We start from the raw sequence: 27,387 nt of genomic DNA, 5'->3' as shown, positions 1-27,387 counted from the left end.
CTAGAAACGAACCTGTTTCGACAAGAAGATGATGAATGAAATACCCTGTTGAAATCATAATGCATGCTTTCTCTTTTATGTCCTATTGGTTAGTCTCTACAGCTCGGAGTTTCAAGAAAGAGTGGCGGGAGGCATCAAGATGATGATGGGAGTAACTTGCAAACTTGTGGTGCAGCAAACCGTTACAAGACCAAAAGCACTGCCGGCCCGGGTGACGAGCAGGCATATGAACGAGGACAGGGCTCCGCCCCTGCTTAGGGCCCTTGGTCGCCCGGAAGTGTCGCGGATGTTTGGTTGCCGACAGCAAACTTTGGCTTTTTTCTGTAGTTGCTTTAATCCTTTTGTGACCCAATGATGACTGTGTTGGCTCGGTGGGCCGTTTACCGTTGTAATGCTGAGTTGCCTGGGAATCTCAGCGTCTGAATCAGGTTATGTTCTTCTTAGGTGCCCCCCTTTCTCTTTCTGCTACCCTGAACAAATCAGCATTTCCGCTCTGCTACCCTGATTGCGTTGCGTGCGCTGGTTTTGACTCTTTTCACAAGATCTACAACAGCTGAGATCTCGTGCTACGACGCTGCTGGTGCCTGGCGGGCAGTTGGGGAAGAAGTCCTCCGCCAAGAAGCTACTACCCATCATGTCCATGGCCTTGTGCTGGGCATGGAGACATTTTGTTATACCGTTGGTGTAATATTCTTGGTTTGGTTGGGAAAACAATGAGTAAAGTAAATGAGCATGTAGGTAGCCCACTTGTTTTGGTTGGCAGGCAGTGCATCTCTGGTGCAGTAGGGATGTGCTGCTAGTCTGCTGTTGCACATTCAGAATGAGCTGGAATCAAACTGAAACCTCAAAGGAATGGAGATTGGCGATTTCTATCCAGTGGGATGAGAATGGAACAAGACTAGTGCAAGTATGTATCTGCAGCAGACTGCTTCTTTTACCTTAACGTGTTAAGACTGCTTTTACTCATTCTGCTCTCGGAATCAGAGAGATGATCGGATGCAGTCGATTCAATCTCTTGTCGTCGTCAAAGCTGAAGCGTCGATTGTTCAACGGCTTACGACTGGGAGTCCTGAGCTTTTGAGTGCTGACATTATAGTCCTGAGCTTTTGAGTGCTGACATTATACCATCCGATGAGAGCAGCATTCAGCTCGGGAATCAGGAGGCACCTCACCAGCTGAAAACCACCTCGAGACAGTGCACCAACAAAACAGCTGGTGCTGGTGCTGGTGCTGCTACTGCCTGCCTATCCTGTCACTGACCGAGAGCAGTTGAACCGATGTAATCAACCACCTTATCTGTTGCTCTTGTTTCACACACCAAGTTTGGTTGGTGCACCTGCAACCCAAAACCTGCTTAGCCAAACTGAATCAACCATGAAACATTCACAGCATAACAAGAACAAGCAGCAAACACTCACTGACAGTGCAAAAGGGAGCATTAGGACAAATGCAAAAGAGGTTCAAGGTACAACACCACAAAATACACACTTGGAACGACGACATCATCGGCCCTTACTTTGGGGCGCCATGATGCATGCATCTTAACCATTACACAGTGTACAGGCCCCCATCTTTTGGGGTCCCATTCTGCCCAGGTATACTCACTCTACTACGACACATAGACAGCAAAACATACACATCTCCAACCCAAGATTGATTCGGTTCAGGATGACGCAACACAGTACACAGACAGCCTCACAGCTTGCTTTTTTGAGGGGCCTTCCAAGTACCAGGTCTTCTCATTCCTTCCTTCCAGGTAGGGAAAATGAAACCAGCAGCAGCTTGCGCTTAAAACAAACAACATTGCCCAACCACCATCCACAAAACATACAAGGATGATTAATATTTACTTGAAGCTCAAAGCAACCACCTGCCCAACACCAACAGCTCAGATGCCTTCCTTCTCGCACAGGTCTAGCAGTGACAAGGTCTGCAAAATTAAATTTCATGGGAATGATTGACATGACCACACTTTTTAGGAGAAAAATAAACTTCTCATTTCTTATGCTCTAAGAACTTTATTGTAACAGAAAACATGCATAACGAAATGTCATCATGTGACCAGCAGAAGGTAATTAACATGCTTGTCTGAAGGCTGACTAGCAGATGTCCACCGTTCATGTTCAACCTCAGACAAGTAATGCCTATGACATTTGCATGGAACTGCAGAGGATACATCAAACAAAATATATGCTTTTAAACAAGGACATATTGTAATTGGTGCAGGGTAATGTGCATCCCAGCACATAGCACTGCAATTCAACTATGGGACTTGAGACTATGGTTTAAAAAAGTAGTTGTCCTTTGTCACATACTTACACACATAAACGGAAAAAAAAAAACTTTCTTGGTTTCATTTCTGTCAAAATGAATCATGTGTAAATGAACTTAAATACTTAATCGAGCATGTAAAAGGAAGATGAACAGGAACCATCACAGCAGCATGAATGCAGAGTGCTGAGAAAGTCGCTATGAATACAATTGCTGATAAAGTCTCATTGTCCAAGAGAGCCTTCACTGTATAATTCATGTGCACCGAGCAGTTGGGATAAGCTATATACCTCCGCGATGGAGAGCTCAAGGCGAAACTTTGGGCCATCATAATGATGCAAAACTGGCCTGAAAGAATCCTCTTCCAACGGCTTGCAGAGCTTCCGAATGCGGATCCTCACCTAACATCATGAAGATGTCAGATCATGAACTGAGAAGGAAATGAGAAATAAACATATGCCAAATATTGTCAGTACCTGTGCTGGGAATCTGGATTCACCTTTACACTTCTTATCCTCCCATGCAGTGGGATCAATATTTGACCCACCGAAACTGGCAGCCTAAGCAAATTCATTTAAAACCAAAATATAATTAGCCACTAGATTTATACTGAAGCATACTATGGAATTTAAACTTAAAAACAGTGTGGAATCAAAGTAGACATTCATTTATTGAAACCAACTAAAATGATGATTCAGTGAGCTAACAGAAATGGGTAAAATGGTAAATAGCAAAGACTATGGAGCTAGATGTATACCGAAGCACAGTTAGCTGCACATTAAAAGAGTGCAATTCCTGGATGTGGAGTCATCCACCTAAAATGAACCTCTTGGTCACATACTCACATATGCTGTAGGTTATGGAAAACCAGGACCACGTTTTCTAGTTTAATGATTATTTTTAAACATTACCGAATCTTTAGTTAGGAGAAATTGCATACAAGGGCACAAGGAAAAGGAAGAAGATGAAGGCAAACTAAAAGTAGTCCATCTATAATAGTAATACTGCATGACAGCCCAACATCAGTTAGATGCATCATTTATTAGCTAGCAATGGGCATCAGCAAACCAGATATAATGACGCACCTCAAATACCCCATGAAGCTGGTGAGTTGTGTAGTTATAGAGGAAAAGAGGCAGCCCAGGAGTAATCGCTCGGACTGAATCCCGATATCTTGCTGGCAACCCTGCAGAAGAGCAAAAGATCTTGAGATGCTGTTACCAAAATAAGTTTTTAAGATGATATCAAAAGTTATTTTTTTCAGAATAATAAATCAGATGATTTATGAGGAGAAGTGGTAGCACATACCAAAAAGCTGCCTCTTGAGATCTTCCTGCATGGTATCGTTGTTGCAGACAAAGATGTACCCACCAAGGACTTCATTCCTTGGTAGCATCTCACTCGTTGGCAGCGTCTTGAAGCGCTTGTCAACAGCAGAGTTGCTGTTGGTGTTCCCATTGCTGTTGCTTCCGTTGTTGTTGCCACCATTGTTTTTTCCATTGGCCTCTTTGACACTACTAGGACTGTTGGAATACTTGGTGACCCCAACATTCATCTTGAACGCATTAATATTGGCATTGTTTCCTTTGGGGTACATTGGGTTGATGTTATAACCCATGTTGCGGAAAGAGTTCTTCATGGCAGCCTCATTCATCTTGAGATCATTCATTTTCAGATCCAGGTTCATGAGGCCAAGATTGATGTGATCCATCCTGGGCTCATCGTGGTGGTAGGGCATCTTATCCCAGTGCTTGACCTCAGGGACGGTGTTGATGCGCGCATAGTCGAGGTCGTTGATCCTCTCGCCCTTGGACTTGGTGATCTCAGCGAGCTTGGAGGTCATGAGCGACCACTGGCGGTCCTCCACAACCTTTGGCTGGCCACGGAGCTCGTCTCCAAGATGCCACAGGTTGTCCATATTTCAATCTCTGCACCTATTTTATTGCAAACAAACGTCATCTCATCAGCATAAAAAGGAAAGATGCCCCTAGCTTCAAGGCATGGCGGACATGGGTGGGTGTACACCCGATAATTCTTACAAACGAAATCGAAGTTAGCAGGTAATAGATATTGTAACTGGATTCAGATCCGAATACAAATAGTATTGTTAGGGTTTGGGGCGCTCCGTCTCGCACAGCAGAAGGAAAGAGAAGGGGCAGGCGCGGCATACCTGGAGGATGCTCGTCGCCGGTAAAGGGCTGGGCGGAGACAGGACTAATGGCGCCTCCGCTCGCCCAGTCGTCGCCGCCACGCCAGGGAGGGGAGAGTCCGAGAGAAGGGAAAGGTTTAAGAAACAAAGGGGATGGCAAGGGAAGAAGGGAATGAGACGACGAGACCTAGCTGGTGGCTGGTGGCTTGGCTCCCACCTTCACCTTCACCTCCACCTCCACCTCCACCTCCACCTGTCAGGGAGTGAGGGGGTGAACTGTCCTCCCCCATTTATAACCAGAAGATGGGGCTCCTAAACATGCTGATTTGGTTGGTTTTGGTTGGTGGTGGGTTCAGCAATCTCTGATGAATGAATTACTCCACTACTTATTTTTCTAATAAGATGGAGTTAAAATTAGATATTTGAATTGTATAGTTAAGGTTACATTTTGTTTGACGTTTCAGTGTCTGATATATCATTTATGTCTCTTCGGAGACATCCAATAAAATTGGAACGGTAAAGAAAAAATTAGCCTAACCCCTTTTTCGCAAGGATGATATAAGAAAAGAATATTAAAATACTATTATATATATATATATTCTAGTTTACAGCTATATTGGAAGTGGTGGGTTCGGGAGAAGAAATAAGAAACATGCACACAACAAAATAAAGAAGGGAACAAACAAGTAGTTTCGGTCGGTCTTGTATATCCATCCATCTGCCTCCAGCAACATTGTCCTTACTTGTTCGATGACGACGCACATTCATTCAATTCCACTTGCATTCTTTCTTCATCAGGTTCTTATTAGGGTTTGCATTCGTCCACTTGCATTCTGCTGGCTTAATCCTCGGCAAGAGTATCGATCGTGCAGTGGAAAATAGCTAGAGTAGTTACGTTGGCGTCCATCATGTGCTTGTTCTTGCGTTGCGTCGCATGCGTGGTGTTTGCATTGGGAGGCAGGAGCAGGATGCAGAGGACCGCCCAATATAATGCAAGCTGCTCTGCTGCATCGCCCGGCAAACGGCCGCGCACCTAGCTATATTTCGATTCCATCTCTCACAAAATTAAATACAGGCATGCGCACGTGGAGGTTCTTCGCTCCTGCCTTTGGCTTGTTCCTGTTCCAAATTTGAATTTTGAATCGCGTCATATATATGTATATTCCCTTGTCCTGTATACATGCTGTATCCGCTAAAATGCTAATAAACTCATTCAGTTAGAATATCACATAGCCACTTACTGGGAGATTCTTCCCTAGCTAGATCAAATAAGAAAATCATTAACTCACAGTTTTCTTTTTCTTTTTCTTTTTCCTTTTTAAAAAAAAAATAAAGAATCACCATTGAAATATCTATGATGATAAGCATAGGGAGCAGCTAGCTAGCTATTATTAGCTCATTCACGTACGTACGTAGTATACTTCACTTGATGGATCAGCTAGCTACTGCAATAAGTTGCAATGCATGCATCTGATGGCTCACTGCTATTTAATAAGCACTACTAGCTAGTACTGAAACCTTCTCATCTTCTTCCTCTCCTAACCTGTTTTTTTTCAGTTTCTTAATTAACCCCTTTACAGTACATACATTGGATTAAGATCACATATAATACATGGGACTAATAATTATAGCAGTAGAAAATTGCATGAGCTGAAAGACGTACAGACAGCGATAATAATCAAGTAGTGTAGGTCACATGGAGAGGCCATGTGCGCCCAGCTTCAATATGATCTACGTCGTACGTATGCCTTCTACACTTGTTAGTATAAAAAAGAAAACTGAAAAAAAGGTACATAAAAAAGTGAGAAATAAAATCTTCAAGCTCGGGATGCTCTGACTCACATGAGAGATCGAGCTGCCGTCCATGATCACTGACTGGCTCACATTCAAACGGTTCATGGCCGGTGCCATCAACACGTGAAGAGTGTAAATATATAATTCCTCATCAGAGAGCTAGGAATTCTGCTAGGGCACGAGGAAACAGGTAGAATCCGATGGCTCTCCTAGGATCCATCCAGCTTTTTCTTACAGAACCTAACATGGTGCCCATTATTACCATTCTACGTACAAATCACTAGTACTGTATATGTAGTACAAGTTGTGGGACTCCGCCATCGTTTTTTTTTCTTTTGTTTTAAGGAAAATTTTGTTGCTGGTATATGATTAGTTTAGCATCCATCGACCAACGAGAGCTGCATTTCTTCATCTAAGCAAGCAACGAAAGGGTTTTTTTTTCTGTCTTCACAGAGGCATAGCCACGAGACGGGCTGTGCCCCATATACATGTTTTATGCAACGGGCGTTTCTTTATGCTTACTCTTATCATTTACATGGGCGCTGGGTATCAGCATTGCTATTGTTTTAGATTTTCCCTTCTTATTAATTGTCGGCGTTCCGGCGAACAAACAACTTAACTATGGAACATCCAGTAAGAGCTGCTGCCTTTTGTCACACCGATGGAGCACACTGAGAAACACACAAGTCCTATATATTGTTGCTTGCTACAGCAGGAGCCTGCAGTTGGAAGGAGGGATGGGCATGCTGCACACGCTCCAGATACAGTGGGGTCTGCATCTCGATAAGCCGAGATATCTGCAAAAACAAGATGCACCATCAGATTCGATTAGACCAAGCAAGCAAGGGAATACCTACATCTTGCTTCCAGGACAAACAAGGCTCAACAAAATAGGCGCGCCATTATAGCCCTGCGCCTAGATCATTGTGACTTGTGAGCTAGATAATTTCCCTAGATGTGGATGAGCATCAACTTGCCGTTGAGCTTTCTCAGCAGGACATTAACTCTCTAGTCTAAATACAACCTTTAAGCAGTAGTCATGAATTATCTCAAGCAAATACAACTTTCCAGCTTTATTCATGAATTATTTCGAGCAACTATTCATATATAACAAGGTAAAGAAAAGTGCATCACTTACCGCCCTTCGGAACGCAAACATCTCTTCTTGACCAGACAGTATTGCCACAAGCCCACTACTAGAAGGCCTCAAGCCAACATTGCCTTCTGCTAAAACATCCCTCCTTAGCTTTGTCCCCTCAGCTTCAGTTTCAAATTGAAAACTGCGTAACATGACATCCATGTGAAAATTCATTCTCAGTCGTAGTGCAATTCTAGCAAAATGTTCTATATTTATTTATTTTACTGTTGCAGACGAGCAGAAACATTTTCGCTGCAAGCACAGCTCACCCAAGTAACCAACATATGTGGCAAAGCTCATTGAACATTCGAACCATATTTCCAGTTCATGGTCTTTGAGATTTACAAAAAAAAAAGGGGGCTTAACATGGTAAGGGAAGGGTTACTAAATTACCTCTCTAAATCAAAGAGGGGCCCTTCCTCAGTTCCTTGGAAAAGATCATCAATGGATGAGGTAGCTAGACACACAAGACGGCAGTGATGATTGTACAGCTCATCAATAAGGGTGATAAACCTTCTTGCCTAAATGAGTCATGATATTAGCAAACATAGAGAAAAACAACCATAAACTGTTAAGGTAGAGAGTACTAACTAATGCTGGCTGCATAGCAATTTAAATGGCCACAGTAAACTGAACAAATGGAACTTTTCTGTTTTTCCATGTTGTAATATTTCCTTAAAAGCTCTCCAGCTCAAATCAGCCTATTCTATCTATCATTCCATCCTTCTGTATTAATTTCTAAATTTCCAATTTGCCCACATAATCTAGAGAGTGATTGCTTACTCATCAGCACTTTGTTTTTTTTTTCACATTTCACTTTGTTATGCTTCTAAAGGCACCAGGCTGCCAGTAGCATTTGAATTTTCATGCCCACTAACAAAACAAGGACTCAGCCTCGATTGCTAGATTCACATTCCCCTCATCCCCTGCATCTATCACCCTGACGGCCTGACCAAACAGATTAAAAGCAGAAAAAAACAGTGTGAGAAGAAATACCTTGTCACAGATCTTCATACTCATAGCTGGAATTTCTGATATGAAAATAGTATGGTAGTTCCTGGCTATTGCTATATAATCTGCAGCACCGACCTGACAAATTAAGAACAGAGTGACTGGATTAGAAAAGTGCTACTATGCTCTCAGGATAACAAAAGGAGCAACTATAATTATATGATCTGAGCACCTTGTACATTTATGCATTGTCTAAGATCAGTTATCGTTCCCATGTAATAACATTACAATTCAAAGTTCAAGAATAAAAGAGGTATAGAAATCAAAGGTACTATCACAACTTGTCAAAATGAAGTAAAATAACATGTTTGTTTTTTATCCATCCAGCAGAATTATTAGACAGGTCACAGATATGAAACAAGAGAGTGATATATTACTGGGCGACCACATAGATACTCGAAGTCAAATCTTGCCACACCATTACAGCTTTGAGGAATCTCAATATATCTGTCCACATGCGATTGAAGTTAATCTAGTTTATTTTCACTGGTACAGAGATGCTTTATGCAATGGACATACCTCCCAAACATTACCGGAATGGTGACAGAAATAATGTCTCCTCCTACATGGTTAGTTATGTCACGCCACATAGCCTCATACATGCTGTAAGTATCAGAAGTAACAGGCCAAAAATAGTGAACCTGCCAATAATTTAGAGAACATTTAGTTTTTTATATCAAGATAAAACATTTATAATATAAAATACAATAGGTGAGAAGTAAACCTGCAGCTGCAGGGGTTCAGAAGAGAACATATATGACTAACTTATAAATAGGAAACAGATCACTATCACAATTTAGCTTATTATATACCAGGATTTGATACCAACTAAAAAAACTTAATTTAAGCCCTTAAACACACTTCATAGCTCAATACTTAAAGCATCACCACTAAGGCTGGATAACAATGAGATGAATATATTCTTCAGGACCAGTACAAACACCAGGTTTATCTATAAAAAAACAGGAAAATTATGCATTTCTTTCATTAATTTCCTACATTGCTAAAAAAATTGTCAAGAGATTGCATTGTCCCATCATCCACCTGGGTTCAAATCATAGGATTCACTGAAGTGCCTGCCAACTCCTTAACTGAATGCTGGTTTTCCCAGCCAAATTTCGAAATCTAACTAAAAAATAATTGGAAGTAGACCTGAGTTGAGCCTTCTGTTGGAATTAGGCGACGATAATCCTTTTCAGTTCCCACAAGAATCTTATTGCAATTTTCATCTAATTTTGATAATAAATCAAGGAAGATGTCTCTTTGCATCCCGTCCTGCAAAACCAACAGAAAAAAGAATGAAAAGATCAAAATGTAGTACTACAGAATTTAACTTCAAAAGGTTGTAATAAATGATAATACAGCTAATCCATAAAATAGAGAAAGAAGGAAAACAAACAATGTGATCATTTGACGAAGGACCTGCCTGATTCAGATCTTCGGGTGCTTTATTACTAGTTGCTACCAGTACAGTTCCTGTGGTTAACAATCTGCTTAGAATGCCAGACAGGGCCACAACTGCGAATACATCAATAGTCTGCACAAATGCACCCGTTCAGTGTATTTAAAAAAGCCCTAGGTAGCAGAGCATTAATTAACAATGATAACTAGTCCACCCTGTGAAAAAATAGAACATTCACAGCTCAAACAAATGGCAAAACATGATCAACTAGCCTATACCATCCAAGTTTTTTGTTACTTACTTCCCCAATTCTGTAAGTAATCCAATAGACAAGCTACTAAGTGTAATGAAAGAAATGCCAATCCTCTTTGTCAGGAAAAAAAAGAGAGAAAGATTTCAATCCTTGACACTTCACAGTTTAGGCACCTGTATCTCATCAAAGCATAGAATGCTTGCTCCAGTTTTATTTGCTTGTCTATCAACCAAAAACTTGTCAGCAACAGCCAAAAGGATATGCTTTTGCTGTGTCTCTTGTTTGTACTTCTCTTCCCCTATCAGCCACTCCTTAATTTTTGCATCAAAAGGGAGGCTTGATATCCAGCTAAAAGCACTTGACTGAACAGATTTGTCATCATCACGTCTCTTCCATACATCATGCATATGATCGTGTATTTCAAGCATGGCCTGCATCAAAGAGTACCTCCAATTTTATGCAAATCTTAGGCAGCACAACTATGAAGTAAATTTATTTGTCTCGAACGCTCCATGGAATTAATTTATAGGATTATCAGATTATGTTATTGCTGACTTGACAAGCCACACTTGTTGAACTCAGTTCAGATAGACGTGCATGTGCATGGGTATGCTACTACAAGTCCCAACAGGTAACAGATTACAGATAGAGTTGAGATAGGATCGACACGTATTGTTAGCCATCTTCAATCATATAGGTTGTTCTTAAGGTACAATATTATATCAGGTTAAGATTGAATGACAACAGTCATTAGTGTTTCTAAACAGTAGAAGTTTACCTCATGGAAGTGAAACCTCCTCCTGTGTTTGATAACACCTTCAGTGGCCCCATAGAACATGTCCATCAACATTGTCTTTCCTATGTACAGGTAGTTCCTTGAGATTCGTATAAGGGGTAGATAATAGTCATTCAGAAAACATAAAATATTATCACGGTAAATAACTCGTGGTAGTTTTCACTTTTCACAAAAAATGTTGTAGAAATTGCTTATTTTCAGCATGCATGTATATGATTCCGGTAACTTACCACTTCCTACATTTCCATAGAGATACAATCCTTTAGGAGCAACAGGAGCAACTGGTCTCTGGCCCACCAGTTTATCTAATTTCTTCTCTCGGTTCAGGTATGAGACCCACATACCAACTCCAGGTTCTATGCTTCCTCTTCTTCTCCTGGTTTTATTCAACAAAATACAGGTTAAAAATAAATAAACACAGCATATTCAGTTCATATATAGAGCAAACTTAACATCTGACATGCTTCATTATATTGTCATGCTTTTCACTATTAATGTTCTTGCAGGAATGGAGAGATGATGATGATGGAACTCCCATCAATGAATGATAACAACAATAGAACTGCATGAGAGATGATAAAAGAACTCCCATCAACATCAATGAATGATAAAACCATTAGAACTGCATGGTAGCTTACTAAATATTACCGTGTAACCAACTTGTCAAGAAATCCCCTTTTCTCATCTATCCATACACCATCACGCTGCTTATCTTCAGCTTCCTCAACAAGAAGCCTTCGCCTCTCTTTCTCCCTGCTATTCTCCCATATGTACAGGTGCGCCTGAACTTTACATAAGTTAGAGGTGATATAGTTACTTTACAGAGCAAAACACAACGAGGTATTGACTATTGAGAAGAAGCAACACGGTCTTTTTTTTAAAAAGAAAAAAAAAAGAAGAAGCAACACGTGACTTACATGGTAATCCTCCATTTCCATCTCATATTGTTGGAGTCTTCTGAGTAAGCTGTCTAACTCGGAAGCTACATTTTCCTGGTAGCTGTCATAAGTGAGTTTCCCTTGGCTTACTAGATTCCTGTAGAGTGTAAGGGGACCTTGAGATAAAACACAAGAGTATGAGAAGCCAAACAATTAATCTGAAAAAAGAATGAGAAGGCAAACTTTGAAGTGGAGAAAGATGTTACGGTGAAATTTAATTTGAGCAATGAAATGATCCTTTTGTATCATCGTGTTGAATGGAGTAGTACAAATATATAGGTGCAGAATTGGCAGAGGGGAGGTATCACAGTACTAGTTAGCTAAAGTGTGTTGTTTGTTGAGGGCTTGAGGCATGTGGGGGTTGAAACCCCCCCAACTCTGGCAAGCGCTAACTCTGATGAACACAAGAAATCATTGCAAGGTTTGAGTTGCACGGAGATGGGAGACACAGTGGCAGATTGTAATTCTCGTATGATATGAAATGCAGCAGTTACTTACTTGGAACCAATTTGTTTTCCGGCCTAAGATGAAATTCATAATTGAACGATCGAGCAGTCGGTGCCTGAAGCAAGGGGAGGGTCAGATGACGAGGTGCCTACCTGGCCTGCGGGCGTGGTCGGAATCCGAAGAAGGGCCATCTCCCGCCGCGCCGTGGAGGCGACGGAGGAGCCCAGCAGAAGGCAAGGTGCGCGGCGCGGTTCCGCAGAGGGCGGAGGACGCGAGGGATCGGCGGGAGGCGCAGGCGTGTAGATGTAGCCGCCGGAGTATCATCGGTGGCGGGTCCCGGGGCGGCGAAGCGCGGCGGTGGCGGGTTCCGGTTGTAATAACTGCGGAGGGAGAGGGAAGGGCTTGTCTCGGGTGACGCGGCCTCCTTCCTGACCACCAGTCACCACGGACGCTTGGGCTCTCGCTGGGCCTCGGGAAAGTAGGTAGTAGTAGGTAGGTAGGTAGAGGCTTGGACTAGGCGGCCCATGATGTGACGATGTAAACAGGCCTCCATGTCGGCCGTGTGTTGCTGGGCCAATCTGAGCTGCCATGACCAGATCCAGTAATGAAGATTTCAGTCTTGGATCATCATCATCATCGCATCAAGTTGATGGGCCTCCATGACGGGGACATGCATGTCGACGGTCGGCCCTGCCTGCTGCACTAGCCAGTTGATGGGCCCCATCGGAGACGGAAGCACTCCCTCAGTGGCCGTCCTTGTAGTTGTAGTAGCGATAGATATATTAGATTAGATTAGATGCATCATCATGTTATGTTAGGCCACTGTCCCCTCCCTTTTCATCCTTTTGAATTTCTTATTGAGTGCGGTAGGACAATAAGCTAGCTAGTACAAGATCCACCCAATCCTTGCTGACGATAGCTAGGTACTCCAATGCTGCTGCTGTGCTGCATGTGCAGCGTGCGCACCGCGTTTTTCTTTCCTTGTTTCCACTCCACCCAATATGCAATGCGGCGTACTAAACGGAGCATTCCTAGGTGTTGGTGAAGGAGGAAGACGGCACGGCACTACTAGCTCGCTCGCTCGTTCGTTCGACGTCACGTCCACGTCCCCACCGGTACGGTTCAGACAGTGCGCCGTACCCGTACCTGCCTACCTGCTCTTACCAATGCACGGTCCAGTCCAGTCCAGCTCCTCGAGCACTGACGACCAGAGGATAGCTGCACCACCATCATGCATTTGCAAAAGCACCTTCTTCAATTGGCGCCACCACCACCTCAACATGGCGTCACACACACTGCTGTTCGTCGATCGCTACCTGACCAGCTATTAAACAGCAACATTGAAACAAAATCGCGCCGATTCCACCCAATTTTCATTCTCGCATCACTGACGACTCACGTGGTAACCATTCCTCCAAAGTATCCAATCCCAACAACCAACTAATTTTCCAACATGGTTCAGGTCTTGCTTACCAGCTGGGTGCCTCACAAATCCCAGAACGTACGACAGATCCAAAACCCGTGGCTTTCAAGGCTTCAAGACGGGCAGTATTCACAAACACTGATCGAGCAGCGCAGCCTCAAGGATATAACATTCAACAAGCTTAATTGTTAGAACAAATCGTCCTTTCAAACTCTAACAACAAATAATAATAATAATAATCACCTATCTCAGCCAGATCCTTGTATAGCAGCACAAGACCCAATGTTCAGATAACAATCTATTACCATGCATATGTACACCCAATCCACCAATCATAAATCACTAACGGCTAAGTGTGCTTTCATGTACTGATGTACAGATACAAATGGTCTCATGACCCGAACATTTGGTTTCCAACGCAGCTTCAGTCTTCTCTGCTTCAGGCAAACACAGCTCGTGTGGCCAGGGCCTCGCAAAGAATTTGGGGACCTTGTCCCCGGGCATAATAACAGGCAAACCACACTCTTTCCCCATTTTCTCCAGCTGCAAACAACACACATACCTTGTGATCAGAAGTTTACAAGATATGAAAATTCCAGGTATGCGGGAAGATGTTAAGATGAGATATTGCGCAGAGGGTGCTGCTACCTTGTGATCAGAAGCTGTTTTGCTTGGTGATGACCCGATAGAGATCACGGTATGCTCACCCTCTTGGAACATGGCAGGATGCCGAGACCGAAGGAGGGAGCGGAGCTTGTCCCAGTGGTAGCAACATGAGAACATGCCACTGAGGGAGAAGATCACTAGAAGCAGCAGCGCAGTTCCCAAGGGAAACCCCAGCGTCGGCCTAGAGGAATGCTCGATCGGCACCGTCATGGAAGGAGCAGGTGTCAGATCTTGTAGCCTGTTCATTTGCATAACTCTGCCTATCTAGTGAAGAGCCCAGAGTTGCAAGGTGAAGGGACTGGGTCTATATATACTTGGAAGGTACCTTGGGGAGCTGCACTTGCACGTACAAGAGATGATGAGAAGTGGACTGACTTGCACGGTCAGGTCGGCAAAACCGTCCGTGGTACTGGCCAGTGCTGTGGTCCACATGCATCTGCTGGTAGTAGTAGTAGTGCTTGCTTGACGCTGATCTCACTGTCTGTCTTTACCAAGAAAAAGTTGTTAAATCACATAAAATACACTTTTGGAGGGTGGGAAGAAAGGTACCCAAGGAGGTGACATATTCACTCTTCTGGATAGAAGTTTCAGGTATGTCCACAAGGATATGTTTATTAGGTACAAAGGAAAAACGAATACCAATGCATCAAGAGCTTTTAGCTTAAGAATGGAAAAAGATACAGGTTCAGGCTGACAAAGTGGCGTGGCAATTTAAGGCTCCTTGTAAAGGTCATATAAGGAGAAACAGAAACTTACTGAGCTCTAAGCCTCTCTAAGGGATGTAGCATCAATAGGTATGATGTTCTTGGAAGCAACTAACAATTTAACTGAGTAAAGAGTTCAGATTGAATCCATGGAACCAAAGAGGTCATATATCTCGATCAAGTAAACAAAAGTTGGAACACAACAGAAAATCTACTGTGCAATCGGTGCAGGACAGAAGAGATGAGCATGAAGCACTTTCTCTAGTGTGCATCATCATTACCCTTTTGAAAAGTATATGCTTTTCCACAGATAAAGGCCAGCAAATTGAGTATCCTTGACGCAATCCACACATGTGTACGGATGGCACATATGCAAAGTTGAAAGTTGTCAAGAAAATATGTCTACTAATCTTAGAAAACAACAGTAAGCCTGCTAGGCACTAGCTATTACCCTGGCTAAGCCAACAAGCTAGGCTCAAAGAAGGAAAATCAAAGAGTTGGACAGTTTTTCAAAACTCTACAAGAGAAGCCAAGTATATGGTGTAAAAGAACAGTAATAAAAGATAAATGCATACTTAAGTACAAAGCAGTCCAGCACAAAGCAATTTGTATTAGGCTGTACCATTTCCAACCGAAATGAGCACACCAACAATGTTTCGTTTCAGAAGCATAGTAATGTCCTTTCTAGCCATGTTCAACTGTTTAAGAAAGACGAGCAAATCTGATAAACCTCCACTTAGAGGCTCCCACATGCAAAAATAACAACAGATATAAACCCCTTTTATTAACACATCACCTCCTGCAAGTTGAACTTACGTACACGTTGGTGACTTAGTGTGCGGATACTCTTCAATGGTTCGTGAACTATATGGAATCACCAAGGTTTCATTGTCCATATGTTTAAAGAAGATCTCAGTGCAGAAAAAGGATTGGTGCAAATGAGCAAATTTAGTGATCGAAACAAGCAGTAGAAAGGACCAGAAATTATGAGTGTAGTTTGTGTAGAATGTTGTCCAGTGGGAAAAAAAGGTGGTCCGTAGCAATATCATGGTACGCGTATGATGAAAGATCTCGGTCCAATTTATTTAAGAAAAAATTCAAGAAGTTCAAGATAAATATCAGCACTGTAGCAATCTCCAGTTTTCCACCGCAGAAGGCAAACAAGATCTGTTGGCGAAATTAGGTCGACAGAATTACCTACACATCAGCCAATAAGCTACATGAAATGGGGCCTAGCACCACTAACAATAGTGATCCACACTAGCCCACCTACAAGCCACAATGATACAACAGAGCTAGTTGAGAGGGATCTCTCGTGTAGGATGTTAGGTAAGTGTCCTTCCAGGTAATTATTCCATATGATTCGAATCACTCACTAGGTTAAGAGCAACAGTTACCGACAGTTAGCTTGTCACATAAGGACAAATTAATGTACTATCCCAAGTAGTGCATCAACCATATTAACTTCTTTTTATTATTTCATAAGAATCGCAATACCTGATGTTACTACTCATAAGAATGTCTTGCTGAAGCTAACCAAATAGTAGTTCCTACCACTATCCCCCCCCCCCACACCCCACCCAATGAATACAGGTGTTTCTTATTTATATCTGAATTATCTCATTTACTTCAAATCCTTAATCTTTGAAATAAAAGTTTGGTGAAGGTTTTTCCAGATGATACAGACACATCCCAAACTTTCAAACTATAATTAACATATAGTATAGGATAGTAAATGCCACAGATTGATTTTCCCAAATATGAAGATATGAAAGATGTACAAATGGTAAAACAATTATACTTTAATGTGCTGCAGATGAACATTTCAGATTCATACTTTGGTATTAGCATGAAGCCAGAGATACTAAATAGTATAAGAACCCTTTTTGCAAGAATTTTGCTTTAATTCAAGTGTTTAAGTAATAGTCACCAGCCTTGGATCAGCATCCAATTACAGGTTGATCCAAGGGCCCAGGATTCTGATTGAAAAATAAGGTGTTTAAAGCACATGAGAATAGTTGCATCCTTTTTTTTAAAAAAAATGGACAATTTGCATACGAAGAATATGAGAGCTTTACTCTATGATAATTTATTTGAAACTAGATCAGATGGATGAAAGATAACCAGAAAGATACTAAAGGATCTTGCATAATGCGCCAACTTTGACTAACTATGTTTATATCATTTTTCTAATTGGGCATGCTTTCGGTAAAGATGTGTGAAAGTTAGCATCATATGCACTCTCAGCTAAAGGCAGTCAAAGTTCCATTAGAAAGCTAAAGGTAGTACCCCCGGTCCATAGAAACTGACCTAATAAGATATTAATTTTTAACTTCAGAAGAAGAACTAACAAATTCAGTGGGCAAATGTGAATATTAACCTTAGTGCCTTTCTCTCTGCCGACTGAATAGGGCAGCAAAGAATAAAGAGTATGTCGACTGATCATCATGTGAAGGACGCTTGGAGAAACCTTCATGAATTTTCCAGCAGTCAGCTAAATTCAGTAAAATTAATATTCACTGATTGTAATGAGGATTGTGGAAACCAACACATATAGAAATTTATAGCTATGTGACTGGAGTGGAAACAGTACGAATGATGTATTCCTCTCTGCTGTTCATTGGAATGAATTACCAATTTACCATGTGTGCTGGTGGGAAATGATATTCCAGGAAAAAGAATGGACTGAGTACAATCATTGCATAGACTTTTTGGCTGACAAAGATCGTATTAAGCTTGTATTCCAAGAGTATAAGTCCACACCATATCAGATTGAAAAATGACATCGGATATGTATGAATAAGATAGTACAAAGCTAACTGCTTTGGTGAAACTCGGGAGTTTACACTGAATATCAGTCCTAACCTAGTTCCAAGGATAATTTAATTGTTTAGCATGGCCATGGTCGATAATTAGTAATCAACCTATAAATTCTTATGATGCAACAAATGGAGGGAGCACTAATCTCAAGTCTTCAAACAAGAGCCAAGGAATTCAGATTGATTTGGAGCCTCAGAAGGGTCACAGTTGATGGTATGCATACGCCTGATTTGCTGCACCGCTACAGAAGAAAACTAAATGTTTCTGTAGGATTTACAGACTGCAGTTAACTGTTTCACCATATAAATGTTTCTGCTGCATTTAGATAAATGTGGCATATGGCATCTTTCAGACAAATGTGGAGTTAGGACCCTAGGTAAGTTAGATGTTTTTCCCCATAAATGCTATAATTAAACACGGTTGTGTTTGAAACGAATAAATACAAAGCAAAAGAAAATTAGTTTCTTCTGTTTACCTTCCATGCACAAGAGACCATTGCATCTGAAGAAACATTGCTGTGAACCAGTGCCCAGTGATGACACTTCTCAAATGAGTCCCTGATTTTTCATAAAAGATCACTGCAAGCAAAGAATCTAAAACCATAGGTTGGCTAGCATCCACAATGCATCATCAGGGGCGAAAAAAAATCATCAGGACATTGCATTAGCAACTTGACTTGCGATTTATCATCCAACTGCTACCAGGCATTCTCTGCACACCTCGCTGCTCCATCTCCCTTCTCACCCTCTCTGCATCCTCATGCATGCCCCGACCTGAATAGATGTTAGCGAGCGAAACAAAATTTCCGGCATTCTCTGGTTCGATCTCAAACAATGCTCTCCCAGCAACCTCTGCCAACCCCACCTCCCCATATTTCCTGCAAGCAGCAAGAAGAGCTCCCCAGGCTTTTGCTGTAACCTCTACTGGCATTGTCTGTATAAGCTCGTAAGCTTCATGCAACCGTCCTGCCCGGCCCAAGGCATCAACCAAGCACGAATAGTGATCTCTGCATGCCTGCACTCCATATCTCTTGGTCAACACATCAAAATACTGCAACGCATCATCTGCATGGCCAGAATGGGCGCAGGCTGCCAACAAACTAAGAAACATGATGCTGTCAGGCCGAACATCATCTTGGTCCTTCATGTATCTGAAAAGCGACATTGCAACCTCTGCACGGCCATGAAAAGCATAAGCTGAGACGAGAGAGCTCCAAACAACCACATCACGATCCTGAACCTGGTCGAAAACCCTCTGTGCAGTGGCTAGTGAACCGCAGCGCCCATACGCTTCAATAAGGGAGCTGCCAATGTGGGATAGCGCGGACATGCCATGCCGCACCGCGAAGCCGTGCACCTCCTTGATTGACGTCAAGGAACCCATCGCGGTGCACGCGGGGACGAGCGCCAGCAGAGTGATGAAGCTCGGCGCGACGCCTACCCTTCGCATGTGTCGGTAGATCTCGATGGCTCGGGCTGGATGTTCCCCTGACTCGGCAACCGCGGCGATCAGAGTGTTGAAGCAGGAAGCTGTCGGGGCGACGTCCATGGCGTCCAGCGCGCTCGCCGCGGCGGTGAGGTCGCCCGCCCGGACGAGGACGGAGACCATGGCGCTCCAGACGACGGCGTTGCGGACGGGCAATTCGTCGAACAGGCGGCGGGCGAGTTCGTGGGAGGCGCCGGCACCGTAGGACGCGATGAGGGCGGAGGAGAGGAAGGGGCTGGAGAGGAGACCGCACTTGGAGGCGAACGCGTGGAAGGAGGCGGCGGCGCGGGGGAGGCGTAGGGCGGTGGCAGACTTGATGGCGAGCGGGAAGGCGTGGGCGAAGGAGGGGTCGGTGGGCGGCGGGAGGTCGGGGGCGGAGAGCATGCGGGAGAAGAGCGAGAGCGCATCGCGGTGGCGGGCGGCATTCACGTGGGTGGTCAGCAGCTTCGTCAACGACGCCAGGCGGCGGTGGCGGGAGGACATCGAGTTGAGGTCGCCGTGAAGACGACGATGACTCCGCTTTCAGCTTTGGAGAACCTGGAAATAGCTGCCAACTCGGCAAGTCTCTCACTCAATTCGCGCTAGAGTAATTTTTTTTTGAACAACAATTCGCGCTAGAGTATAGTTGATTGATGGATTTTTGTTCTTTCAAAGAGGAAAAAATCTGATCCAAAAGTTCTTTCTTGCATACATATATCGTTTCCTCTAGATGTGCAAGGAATTCAGTTTTGAACTAAAGGTTCCCATATCCTGTAAATTTGAGCATCAACACAGATTAAAATTTAAATGAAAAACTCACATAGCACTTGAAACGACAAGAAAGTTAAATTCAGATCAAGGAAACAACAGAATCGGGAGGGCAAAGAAACAACCACAACAATCCACAATGTTAAGTTTTTTTTTTTTGCACCATTCTGAAATTACAACTCTCCAATGAAATTTTCACAGCCAAAGTGGCGAACTTATCTCTGGTTGAAAGAGTTTCCTAGACTACACTGGTACCATGAAAGAGTACCAGCCTAACAGGTCAGATGTTAGCCATTGCAAGAACAAGTTCCAGAAAAATGAGGTGGCCTGTCTGTCTGGCAATCATAAATCATTTCGGTAGGCCTTGCCAAGGGGTGAGAAACTCAGGTGCCTCAGATACTACTAATCTTTTGTTATGCACAATAACTCTCATCTAGCCTGTATAAATACACAAGATCCTTGTACAATCTCGCAACTTGAGCAGATAAACAAACTGCCGCCTCCCACATCCGTCGCAGACTCGGGTCATCATTGGACCTGGAGATCTGGACCCATACCGCCAAACCTTGCACCCGCACCAACCCCAGCATTGGGCGCCCGTGCCACAACAACATTGTCATCAGCAAACAGAGCCTTGATGAACGATGGAGTCTTCAGGGGTCGACGGCCAGTCATCCGTGGGTATACATCTTCCAGAAAATAGTACACATGTCCAGCAATCATACCCTGCAAAGAAATGTGATATCATTTAGATATGGATCACTGATTCCTACAAAAATAGAGAATGATGAAGATGATAGTCAGAACACGATACAGGCAAATTACACAACATTCCTCTGCCAGTTCAATCATTCATATGTGCTCGATTGAAGCTCATGATTCAGTGCAGTCCGACAATTTGAATCAAGATGACAGTAGCCTATCAAGAGTGCAAGAGGTAGATCTAGTGAGAGCTGTAGCTCCACTTTCCTAACATCAATACAAGGTCTTGTGTCACACTGATTTAGTTTTCTGATCGAAACCTAATCAGACAAATGGACAAAATGTACTGCACAGACCCTCTTTTTTTCCTGATCCCAACCTATGCAGAGAAATGGACAAACTGTAGCGCACAGACCCTTTTTTCAAACAAGTTGAACAGGCTTCAACATCATCTATTGACGACAGGAGTTGTGCCGAAAAATGCAGAAGTGGGATGGACTCCAGACATTTAGCAGCAACTCAAAAGCTTCAAAAGCAAAATATAATATATTGATGCCAAACTAAAGTCACACAGGCAAGCTAATGGCCATCAGCTACATTCATTTAGTCAGCTAGTGGGTGACAGAAAATAGGGAAATAAGTATTATTTCTATAGACATGCATGAAAAAAATAATTCATCAAGAAAAGATTTTCACTACAAGATTTGACATGCATGAAAAAAATAATTCATCAAGAAAAGATTTTCACTACAAGATTTGATGATCAAATTTCATCTTTACACTAGTTACTGTAAATTTGTCAGAACAAGAAGAAACATACCAAGAGATCCACCCATGTGCTGCTTCCAACAAGGATAGAGAACCCCAGAAGGACCTGCAATTCAAGAGAAAACAATTGAGACAATGACCATGCTCTGCCTGGTTGGAGCTAAATCTCACCAAGTACAACTATATTACAAAGCTGTTCTTTAAGAAACAAATTAATAGAGCTCCGTCAATTTCCAAGTTGTCCTAGCCAAATTTACTGTACGTTTTGAAGTAAAATGGAACCTTTTTCTTAATATAGATTTCCAATATGTATTTTCTATGAGCATTTAATCCTCAATCAAATGAATTAAGAGGTTATGGCATTCATTTATCTCACACCACAGGCGCCTCTTGAAACAAATAGATAACACAGTAAGCAAAACTTCTATAAAGTTCAGTGTTCTTGAGTTGTGCCAAAACCATACTTATATTGTGGATGAAAACTAGTATTTTGTAATGAAAGAAATAGAGCAATCAAATTGATACAAAGACCATCAGTAAGCTAGAACTCTTGCAAGCATATATTTTGATCATTTGATTAAAAAAAAGCATGGAATGTAGATGTGAGAATTCGGGCATATGGCTCTTCCAAACCCAGGTAGAGGATGTTTTTAAAGAAATGCCAGCATGTCAGCATTTCCCCTATCTAGATATGTGCAACCAAAAGAAATTATTAGTTCACATCCTGTGCAACATTCAGACGTGAGAAAAATGATTGATTTCATACAGATATGGTCACCATAAAAATAATTTAAGATGAGCATCAGGTGGGTTGGTACAGTGATGTGGCATTAAAGAAATGGAGCAGATGAACACTTACCCAAGGTAAGTAGGCAGCAGTAAAGGTGAACAAACCCAGAAAGCTCATGTGGATGAAGGGGTTGTGCTTGCTCCAGACATAAACCTGCCATCACATATCAAAACTCAAGAGTTATTACTAATGCTCTGCATCAGACACCCAAAGGAGAAGAATTTTTTTAATGTAAGATTTTGCTCAAATATGCCCTAGCTATTGAATTGAAAATTTTTATTTAAAACTATAAACACTGGTAGTCCCATACCATCATGAACGTCAGTGAATTGCTCAAGAACAGAATTCTCGCAAATGTCTCAGAAACATAAGGTATCATCCCTCCAATTAGAACAATGCCAGTTAGGACAGTAGCACCAAACAAGAGCATGTAGAAAAAGTCCGCAGTTCTCCCTCTAAATGAGTTCTCCTCAAGAAGCTTGCAGTACCGTGCAAGAAAAAACATGTGGAACAGAAAATCCAAATCTGCAGAAAAGAGTAAGATTGAATTATAAGAGTGAGGAATTTAAAATATGCAGAAAAATATTAAGCAATGCTAGTCTGACAATAATTACAATTTACAAGTTTGGAAATAGTGCACAGGTACACATGCAACAAGCCAAGAATGCATAACCACTCCGTGCTATTAAATGAATGAGTAAAATCCACTCTAGGTCCTTGAACTTGTCCCGAGGTCTCATCTAGGTCCATGTACTTAGGAAACCAGGTAAACAGGTCCTTAAACTTGTTTAAATGTGTCATCTAGGTCCAAAACCGGATTTGGTAGGCGGTTTTGCTACACTAAGGGGTTTTTGTCTTTTTTTTTTTACATTTAGATTGAATCTTTGAAAAATCATAGTAAATTATAGAAAAATCATAAAATAAAAAATCCAATTTTTTTGGACTCCACATGAGTAGATCTACAAGTGAACATATAATATGGTATGCTTTAGTACAAAATTTTTTGCTACAAAGCTTATCTTTTTCTTTTTTATTTATTTGGCTGAATCTTTAAAAAATCATAGTAAATCTTAGAAAATTTATAAAATAGAAAATCCAATTTTGTTAGAATCCACATGCGCATGTCTACACAGTGAGTATATAATATGGTATGCAAGGTTTTTAAAGCGGTAAGGCGAGGCGAGGCGATGCGCCACAGCTCGGACGCCTAGGCGATAAGGCGTGAGGCGAGGCGACGCCTTATTTACCTATAAAACACATTCATTTACCTCTAAAACACATACATTTACCTGTAAAAAAAAAGAAAAAATAGATAATCACTAAAACAGGCCCCTGAACTCAGCCCGACCCAATTGAATCCATCTCCCAACTTATCGCCAACCCTACGAGCCACAGCCGCCTCTGCCTCTCGCCCTCTCCTCCCAATCCCCCATCCCGCCGCTCTGCCTCTCCTCAGATCCAGCCACCGCTGCCTCTCCTCCTCCGACCGCGTCGCCGCCGCCGCCGCCGCCGCCTGTCCGCCTCCTCCTCCACCTCAGCCACTGCCGCTGCCCTCCTCTGCCTCCGCCTCTGCCTCCTCCGTCGCCGCCCACCCCTTGCCTCCTCCGTCGCCAGCCTCTGCCTCCTTCGCCGCCAGCCCCTGCCTCCACCCGATGCCAGACCGGAGGAGGAGGAGGAGGGGGAGGAAGGACAGGAGGCGGCAGCGCAGCTCCGTTCCCCGGTGGCGCGGCACTGGAACGCCGGCCTAGGCGAGGAATGGTAAGTCGACGCCGACGCCCAGCTTTTTTTTTTCCACTCGGACGCCTTAAAAACCTTGATGGTATGCTTTAGTCCAATAAAATAATTAGAAGTTGCAGCTACGAATTATTTCAATTAATTACAGAAAAGTATAAATCTAAAGCTACAAAAAAAATTGTACTAAAACATACCATATTATATGTTCACTTGTAGATCTACTCATGCTGAGTCCAAAAAATTTGGATTTTTCGTTTTATGATTTTTCAAAGATTCAATCTAAATTTTTTTTAAAAAAAAGATAAAAACCACCTACTGTAGCAAAACCGCCTGCCAAATCCGTTTTTGGACCTAGATGACACATTTAAACAAGTTTAAGGACCTGTTTACCTGGTTTCCTAAGTACATGGACCTAGATGAGATCTCGGGACAAGTTCAATAACCTACAGTGGATTTTACTCTAAATGAATATACATAAACTATAGTTAACCTTGAATTGGCGAAATGAGCTTTCGAACATTATCAATCTGATCAGAAATACAACATAATAATAAATAAAGTATGTAATTGTGCACCACAACGTACAAACTCTTCATAAGAATGACACCTAAAGCAGCACATGTCACACAATTAAGACTGATGGCACTGGATCCCGTTCACATTAAAAAAAAAGGCTCAACGGACCAGGGAAAGAGGCTCTTCCAACTTTTTCCGAAGCTTAAAGGTTGAGGTTAGAAACCTAATAATTAGGCTGCTGGTGAATTTACATAGGCTAACAAAAGAGGACACAAGAAACAGGTCAATACTCTTTTGAGTCTAACATGGTTCTTATGAGGGTAAGGCGAGGCGTAGTGAGTCACCACCGCCCAGCCGCCTAGGCGGGCTAAGGCGACGCCTTAGCCCAAAACAAGGGGAGCGCCTTGTCGCCTAGGTGACCATGAGTCTAACTTGTCGTTATGCACATGCACAGCTCCGACGAACATAAATGGATGGGATGCTGTAAGGCGCACACGGCACACTACTTCCTCATTGGGTGTGCGCAATGCTTCCCTTGTAACATGTCCACGGTGGCACCTTGCATCACTTGATTAACAACACCCTAGTAACCAATGATGTAACAGAGTACTATGTCGTATACAGAAAACAGTGCACCTATTTGTAACCACATAACAGCCAACCTGCACGATCATCGATCAGTCTGGTAGAGCTGTACGGTTGCTACAACGTGGCTGACTAAACAGCGGTCGGTTACTGATTTCCATAACCATGAACGGAATACAATAAATGTGTATGGTATGGCTAATGGACTGGCATATATTCAACAAACTGACACATCTCCACTCAAAGCTGAAAAACAAGTGTCCCCTGCAACGCGCGGGCGTCTATACCATTCTATCCAACATAGAGTAGTTCAGACATGACATCACATCGCCTTGCACTTGCACTTGCGGGCTAGGGTAAAGGTAAGGATAAGGAGCACGCACGTACCCATCTTGCGGAAGTAGAGGAAGTTGGTGACGAGGCGCCAGATCTCGTACTGCTGCACCACGAGCTTCGGGTTGAGGTAGAGGTGGTAGGGCGAGATGATCTGCGCGGACGAGCCAACGGGCCATGAGCACACGAGCAAATAAACACTCGAACAGGAGAGGTGCCAAATCACGCGATTAGAGATGATAGCAACATAGCAGGAGAAGAATCTCCAAAACAAGGGAGAGGGAGAGACGGTACGTCGAGGGTGCAGCCGACGGTGGTGACGACGGCGGCGGTGAGGTAGGAGCGCGTGATGATGGGCATCTGCCGATACCACTCCTCCACCGCCTGCGCCATCTCCCGCGGGAGCGGAACCCTACCTCTCCCTCACTCTCGTAAACTCTAATCGGCCCCAATCGGCCCGTGATCAAGTCGAGGAGCGGTTGGAGCAGAGGCGACCTAGGGGATGGCGAAGGAGATGGAGATGGAGATGGGGGTGGAGATGGAGATGGAGGGGACGACGGCCTCTTGATCCTTTTCCCAGTGGCTGCGGCGTCTCACTGACCTGTGGGCTCCCCAAGCGGGAACCAGCGAACCTGGCAGCTGCGTCGGTAGCAATGACGTTTGTCCTCCCAATGAGAAAGCGCCACGTCTGAGGTCCACGTAGGATCTGGGTGCGGAGGATGGCCGGACGGTCGAGAAAAGACCTCCACACCGGTTCTATCCATGTTCCGTTCGGTTGATTTGATTTCGGCTGATTTAAAGTGTTTTACGAGAGAGAATAAATTAAAGTAAGCTAAAAACAATTAAATATGCCGACTCATCATTTTACGAATTCCTTCTTTCCGCACTTAATTTCAACTTTTTATTATGCCACTGCGTATTCGATCTAGTATCTACAACTTTACGTTTTCAAGCTTCTTTTTCACTTCAACGGAGCCTTCATTAGTTATGTGGAGCAGGTACTCCATCCGATCCTGGTGCACAACCTATATCTTCGAATACCGATAATTTCCAAATAGAAACTGCTCATGATAGTAGTGCAGCTAACCGATCAATTACTGTATTTGAAATGGACTAGCTACATTAAAATGAGAACCAAACAAGAAGCCTCGCTCATGGAGACTGCATTTGCATCTTTAAACGAGACGGGTAGAAAAGTAATCGAGATTCGGAATTAGAGTTGGCAGGCGAGGAATCGGACGGTACTATGACTCCACCTAGTAGTTAAGAGACAAGCCGGTTTGTTTTTCCATTAAAACAAAATCAGCTCGTTCAATAAGTGTTCTCTTTCTTCCACCAATTCGATTGATCGGTGACACCTTCTTTTGAAATATGAATGTTTTCTCTAACTCACACTTTCTTTCTTGCAAGAGAAATAGAGAATACTCCTACCTTTTTATCTCACATTTGAGCACCTTGCACCAATTCAACCAAACTGCATTTATAGTCTTATATCTTACACGTGTTTAGATATGTAAAAATCGAAGGCGACTGATTTGAGTTGTTTCAAATTTTGATTAAAATCTTTTAAAAAATATGGGGTTTTTTAGATTCATGCCATTACAATTTTCCAACTTCTAAGATATGCCATTATAATTCACCTATTCTAAAATCTGTCATTACAATTCTTCACTTTTTTGAACCATACTATTTTGTACGTCTTTGATGCTCTTGGACCCACTTACAGATCCACGTATTTTCGTATGCCCCAAAATACCCCTTGCTGCTTCTATGCCTTCACTCACTGACGCGTGGGGCCCACACGTCAGCTCCTCCTTCAACCTCTGGTCTCACCCGTTGCTCACCTCCGCCCCCCTCCCCACACCCCCACACCGCCGCCGGCCTGCTCCCCCGCCGCGCGAGCTCCTCCCTCACG

General features: G+C 42.9%; 4 protein-coding genes and 1 non-coding gene across 8 annotated transcripts; 1 reads left to right on the top strand and 4 right to left on the bottom strand.

Annotated features, from left to right (window-relative positions):
- Positions 1 to 1,418: 1,418 nt before the first annotated feature.
- On the bottom strand, positions 1,419 to 4,701 carry LOC120687421 (B2 protein-like). The gene is made up of 6 exons (XM_039969420.1): positions 4,442 to 4,701; positions 3,580 to 4,205; positions 3,357 to 3,457; positions 2,748 to 2,831; positions 2,562 to 2,672; positions 1,419 to 1,930 (listed from the first exon to the last, which is right to left on the bottom strand). Exons 2-6 carry the CDS (start codon positions 4,187 to 4,189, stop codon positions 1,889 to 1,891), a joined length of 948 nt encoding a protein of 315 aa, XP_039825354.1. The 5' UTR covers positions 4,190 to 4,205; positions 4,442 to 4,701; the 3' UTR covers positions 1,419 to 1,888.
- A 202-nt stretch (positions 4,702 to 4,903) lies between these two features.
- On the top strand, positions 4,904 to 5,005 carry LOC120693625. The gene has a single exon (XR_005683083.1). It is a non-coding gene; the product is annotated as a U6 spliceosomal RNA (small nuclear RNA).
- Positions 5,006 to 6,621: 1,616 nt separating this feature from the next.
- On the bottom strand, positions 6,622 to 12,644 carry LOC120687373 (putative ATPase N2B). 3 transcript variants are annotated; one of them, XR_005680705.1, is made up of 15 exons: positions 12,352 to 12,527; positions 11,732 to 11,868; positions 11,463 to 11,596; positions 11,045 to 11,190; positions 10,797 to 10,876; positions 10,192 to 10,449; positions 9,790 to 9,900; positions 9,516 to 9,638; positions 8,883 to 9,004; positions 8,741 to 8,810; positions 8,349 to 8,441; positions 7,746 to 7,873; positions 7,533 to 7,545; positions 7,353 to 7,474; positions 6,622 to 7,011 (listed from the first exon to the last, which is right to left on the bottom strand). XR_005680705.1 is itself a non-coding variant. In XM_039969345.1 (14 exons), exons 1-14 carry the CDS (start codon positions 12,521 to 12,523, stop codon positions 6,904 to 6,906), a joined length of 1,824 nt encoding a protein of 607 aa, XP_039825279.1. In that variant the 5' UTR covers positions 12,524 to 12,644; the 3' UTR covers positions 6,626 to 6,903. The 3 variants fall into 3 exon arrangements, 2 of the variants coding, with proteins under 2 accessions (XP_039825280.1, XP_039825279.1); XM_039969345.1 differs by lacking the exon at positions 7,533 to 7,545 and having other exon boundaries at positions 6,626 to 7,011; positions 7,353 to 7,494; positions 12,352 to 12,644; XM_039969346.1 differs by lacking the exons at positions 7,353 to 7,474; positions 7,533 to 7,545.
- A 1,130-nt stretch (positions 12,645 to 13,774) lies between these two features.
- On the bottom strand, positions 13,775 to 19,867 carry LOC120687401 (putative pentatricopeptide repeat-containing protein At1g03510). Of its 2 annotated transcripts, none has more exons than XM_039969387.1 (2): positions 14,271 to 19,867; positions 13,775 to 14,165 (listed from the first exon to the last, which is right to left on the bottom strand). In XM_039969387.1, exon 1 carries the CDS (start codon positions 19,778 to 19,780, stop codon positions 18,476 to 18,478), a length of 1,305 nt encoding a protein of 434 aa, XP_039825321.1. In that variant the 5' UTR covers positions 19,781 to 19,867; the 3' UTR covers positions 13,775 to 14,165; positions 14,271 to 18,475. The 2 variants fall into 2 exon arrangements, with proteins under 2 accessions (XP_039825321.1, XP_039825322.1); XM_039969388.1 differs by lacking the exon at positions 13,775 to 14,165 and having other exon boundaries at positions 17,030 to 17,462; positions 18,288 to 19,867.
- Positions 19,868 to 20,163: 296 nt separating this feature from the next.
- LOC120687429 (derlin-2-like) lies at positions 20,164 to 26,042 on the bottom strand. Its single transcript, XM_039969428.1, has 6 exons — positions 25,767 to 26,042; positions 25,527 to 25,626; positions 22,615 to 22,829; positions 22,374 to 22,457; positions 21,567 to 21,620; positions 20,164 to 20,770 (listed from the first exon to the last, which is right to left on the bottom strand). The coding sequence occupies exons 1-6, from the start codon at positions 25,863 to 25,865 to the stop codon at positions 20,573 to 20,575; spliced, it is 750 nt and encodes a 249-aa protein (XP_039825362.1). The 5' UTR covers positions 25,866 to 26,042; the 3' UTR covers positions 20,164 to 20,572.
- Positions 26,043 to 27,387: the final 1,345 nt, after the last annotated feature.

The sequence above is a fragment of the Panicum virgatum genome, chromosome 9N (assembly GCF_016808335.1).
Source record: "Panicum virgatum strain AP13 chromosome 9N, P.virgatum_v5, whole genome shotgun sequence".
NCBI classification, from domain to species: domain Eukaryota; kingdom Viridiplantae; phylum Streptophyta; class Magnoliopsida; order Poales; family Poaceae; genus Panicum; species Panicum virgatum.
This window is presented reverse-complemented; position numbering and strand designations above follow the sequence as displayed.

What these genes read in the sequence shown, in the direction of transcription:
- LOC120687421 (XM_039969420.1), bottom strand. Translation starts at nt 4,189, where the DNA reads ATGGACAACCTGTGGCATCTTGGAGACGAGCTCCGTGGCCAGCCAAAG. An exon ending in AATCCAGATTCCCAGCACAG is followed by an intron (nt 2,673 to 2,747) that starts GTACTGACAATA and finishes TCATGATGTTAG; the next exon opens with GTGAGGATCCGCATTCGGAA. An exon ending in TTGAGCTCTCCATCGCGGAG is followed by an intron (nt 1,931 to 2,561) that starts GTATATAGCTTA and finishes TTAATTTTGCAG; the next exon opens with ACCTTGTCACTGCTAGACCT.
- LOC120687373 (XM_039969345.1), bottom strand. Translation starts at nt 12,523, where the DNA reads ATGATACTCCGGCGGCTACATCTACACGCCTGCGCCTCCCGCCGATCC. An exon ending in GTATGAAGATCTGTGACAAG is followed by an intron (nt 7,874 to 8,348) that starts GTATTTCTTCTC and finishes TGACTCATTTAG; the next exon opens with GCAAGAAGGTTTATCACCCT. An exon ending in TGTTTGCGTTCCGAAGGGCG is followed by an intron (nt 7,012 to 7,352) that starts GTAAGTGATGCA and finishes TTGTTTTTGCAG; the next exon opens with ATATCTCGGCTTATCGAGAT.
- LOC120687401 (XM_039969387.1), bottom strand. Translation starts at nt 19,780, where the DNA reads ATGTCCTCCCGCCACCGCCGCCTGGCGTCGTTGACGAAGCTGCTGACC.
- LOC120687429 (XM_039969428.1), bottom strand. Translation starts at nt 25,865, where the DNA reads ATGGCGCAGGCGGTGGAGGAGTGGTATCGGCAGATGCCCATCATCACG. An exon ending in CCGTCGGCTGCACCCTCGAC is followed by an intron (nt 25,627 to 25,766) that starts GTACCGTCTCTC and finishes TCGTCCGCGCAG; the next exon opens with ATCATCTCGCCCTACCACCT. An exon ending in CTGCTGCCTACTTACCTTGG is followed by an intron (nt 21,621 to 22,373) that starts GTAAGTGTTCAT and finishes CTTGAATTGCAG; the next exon opens with GTCCTTCTGGGGTTCTCTAT.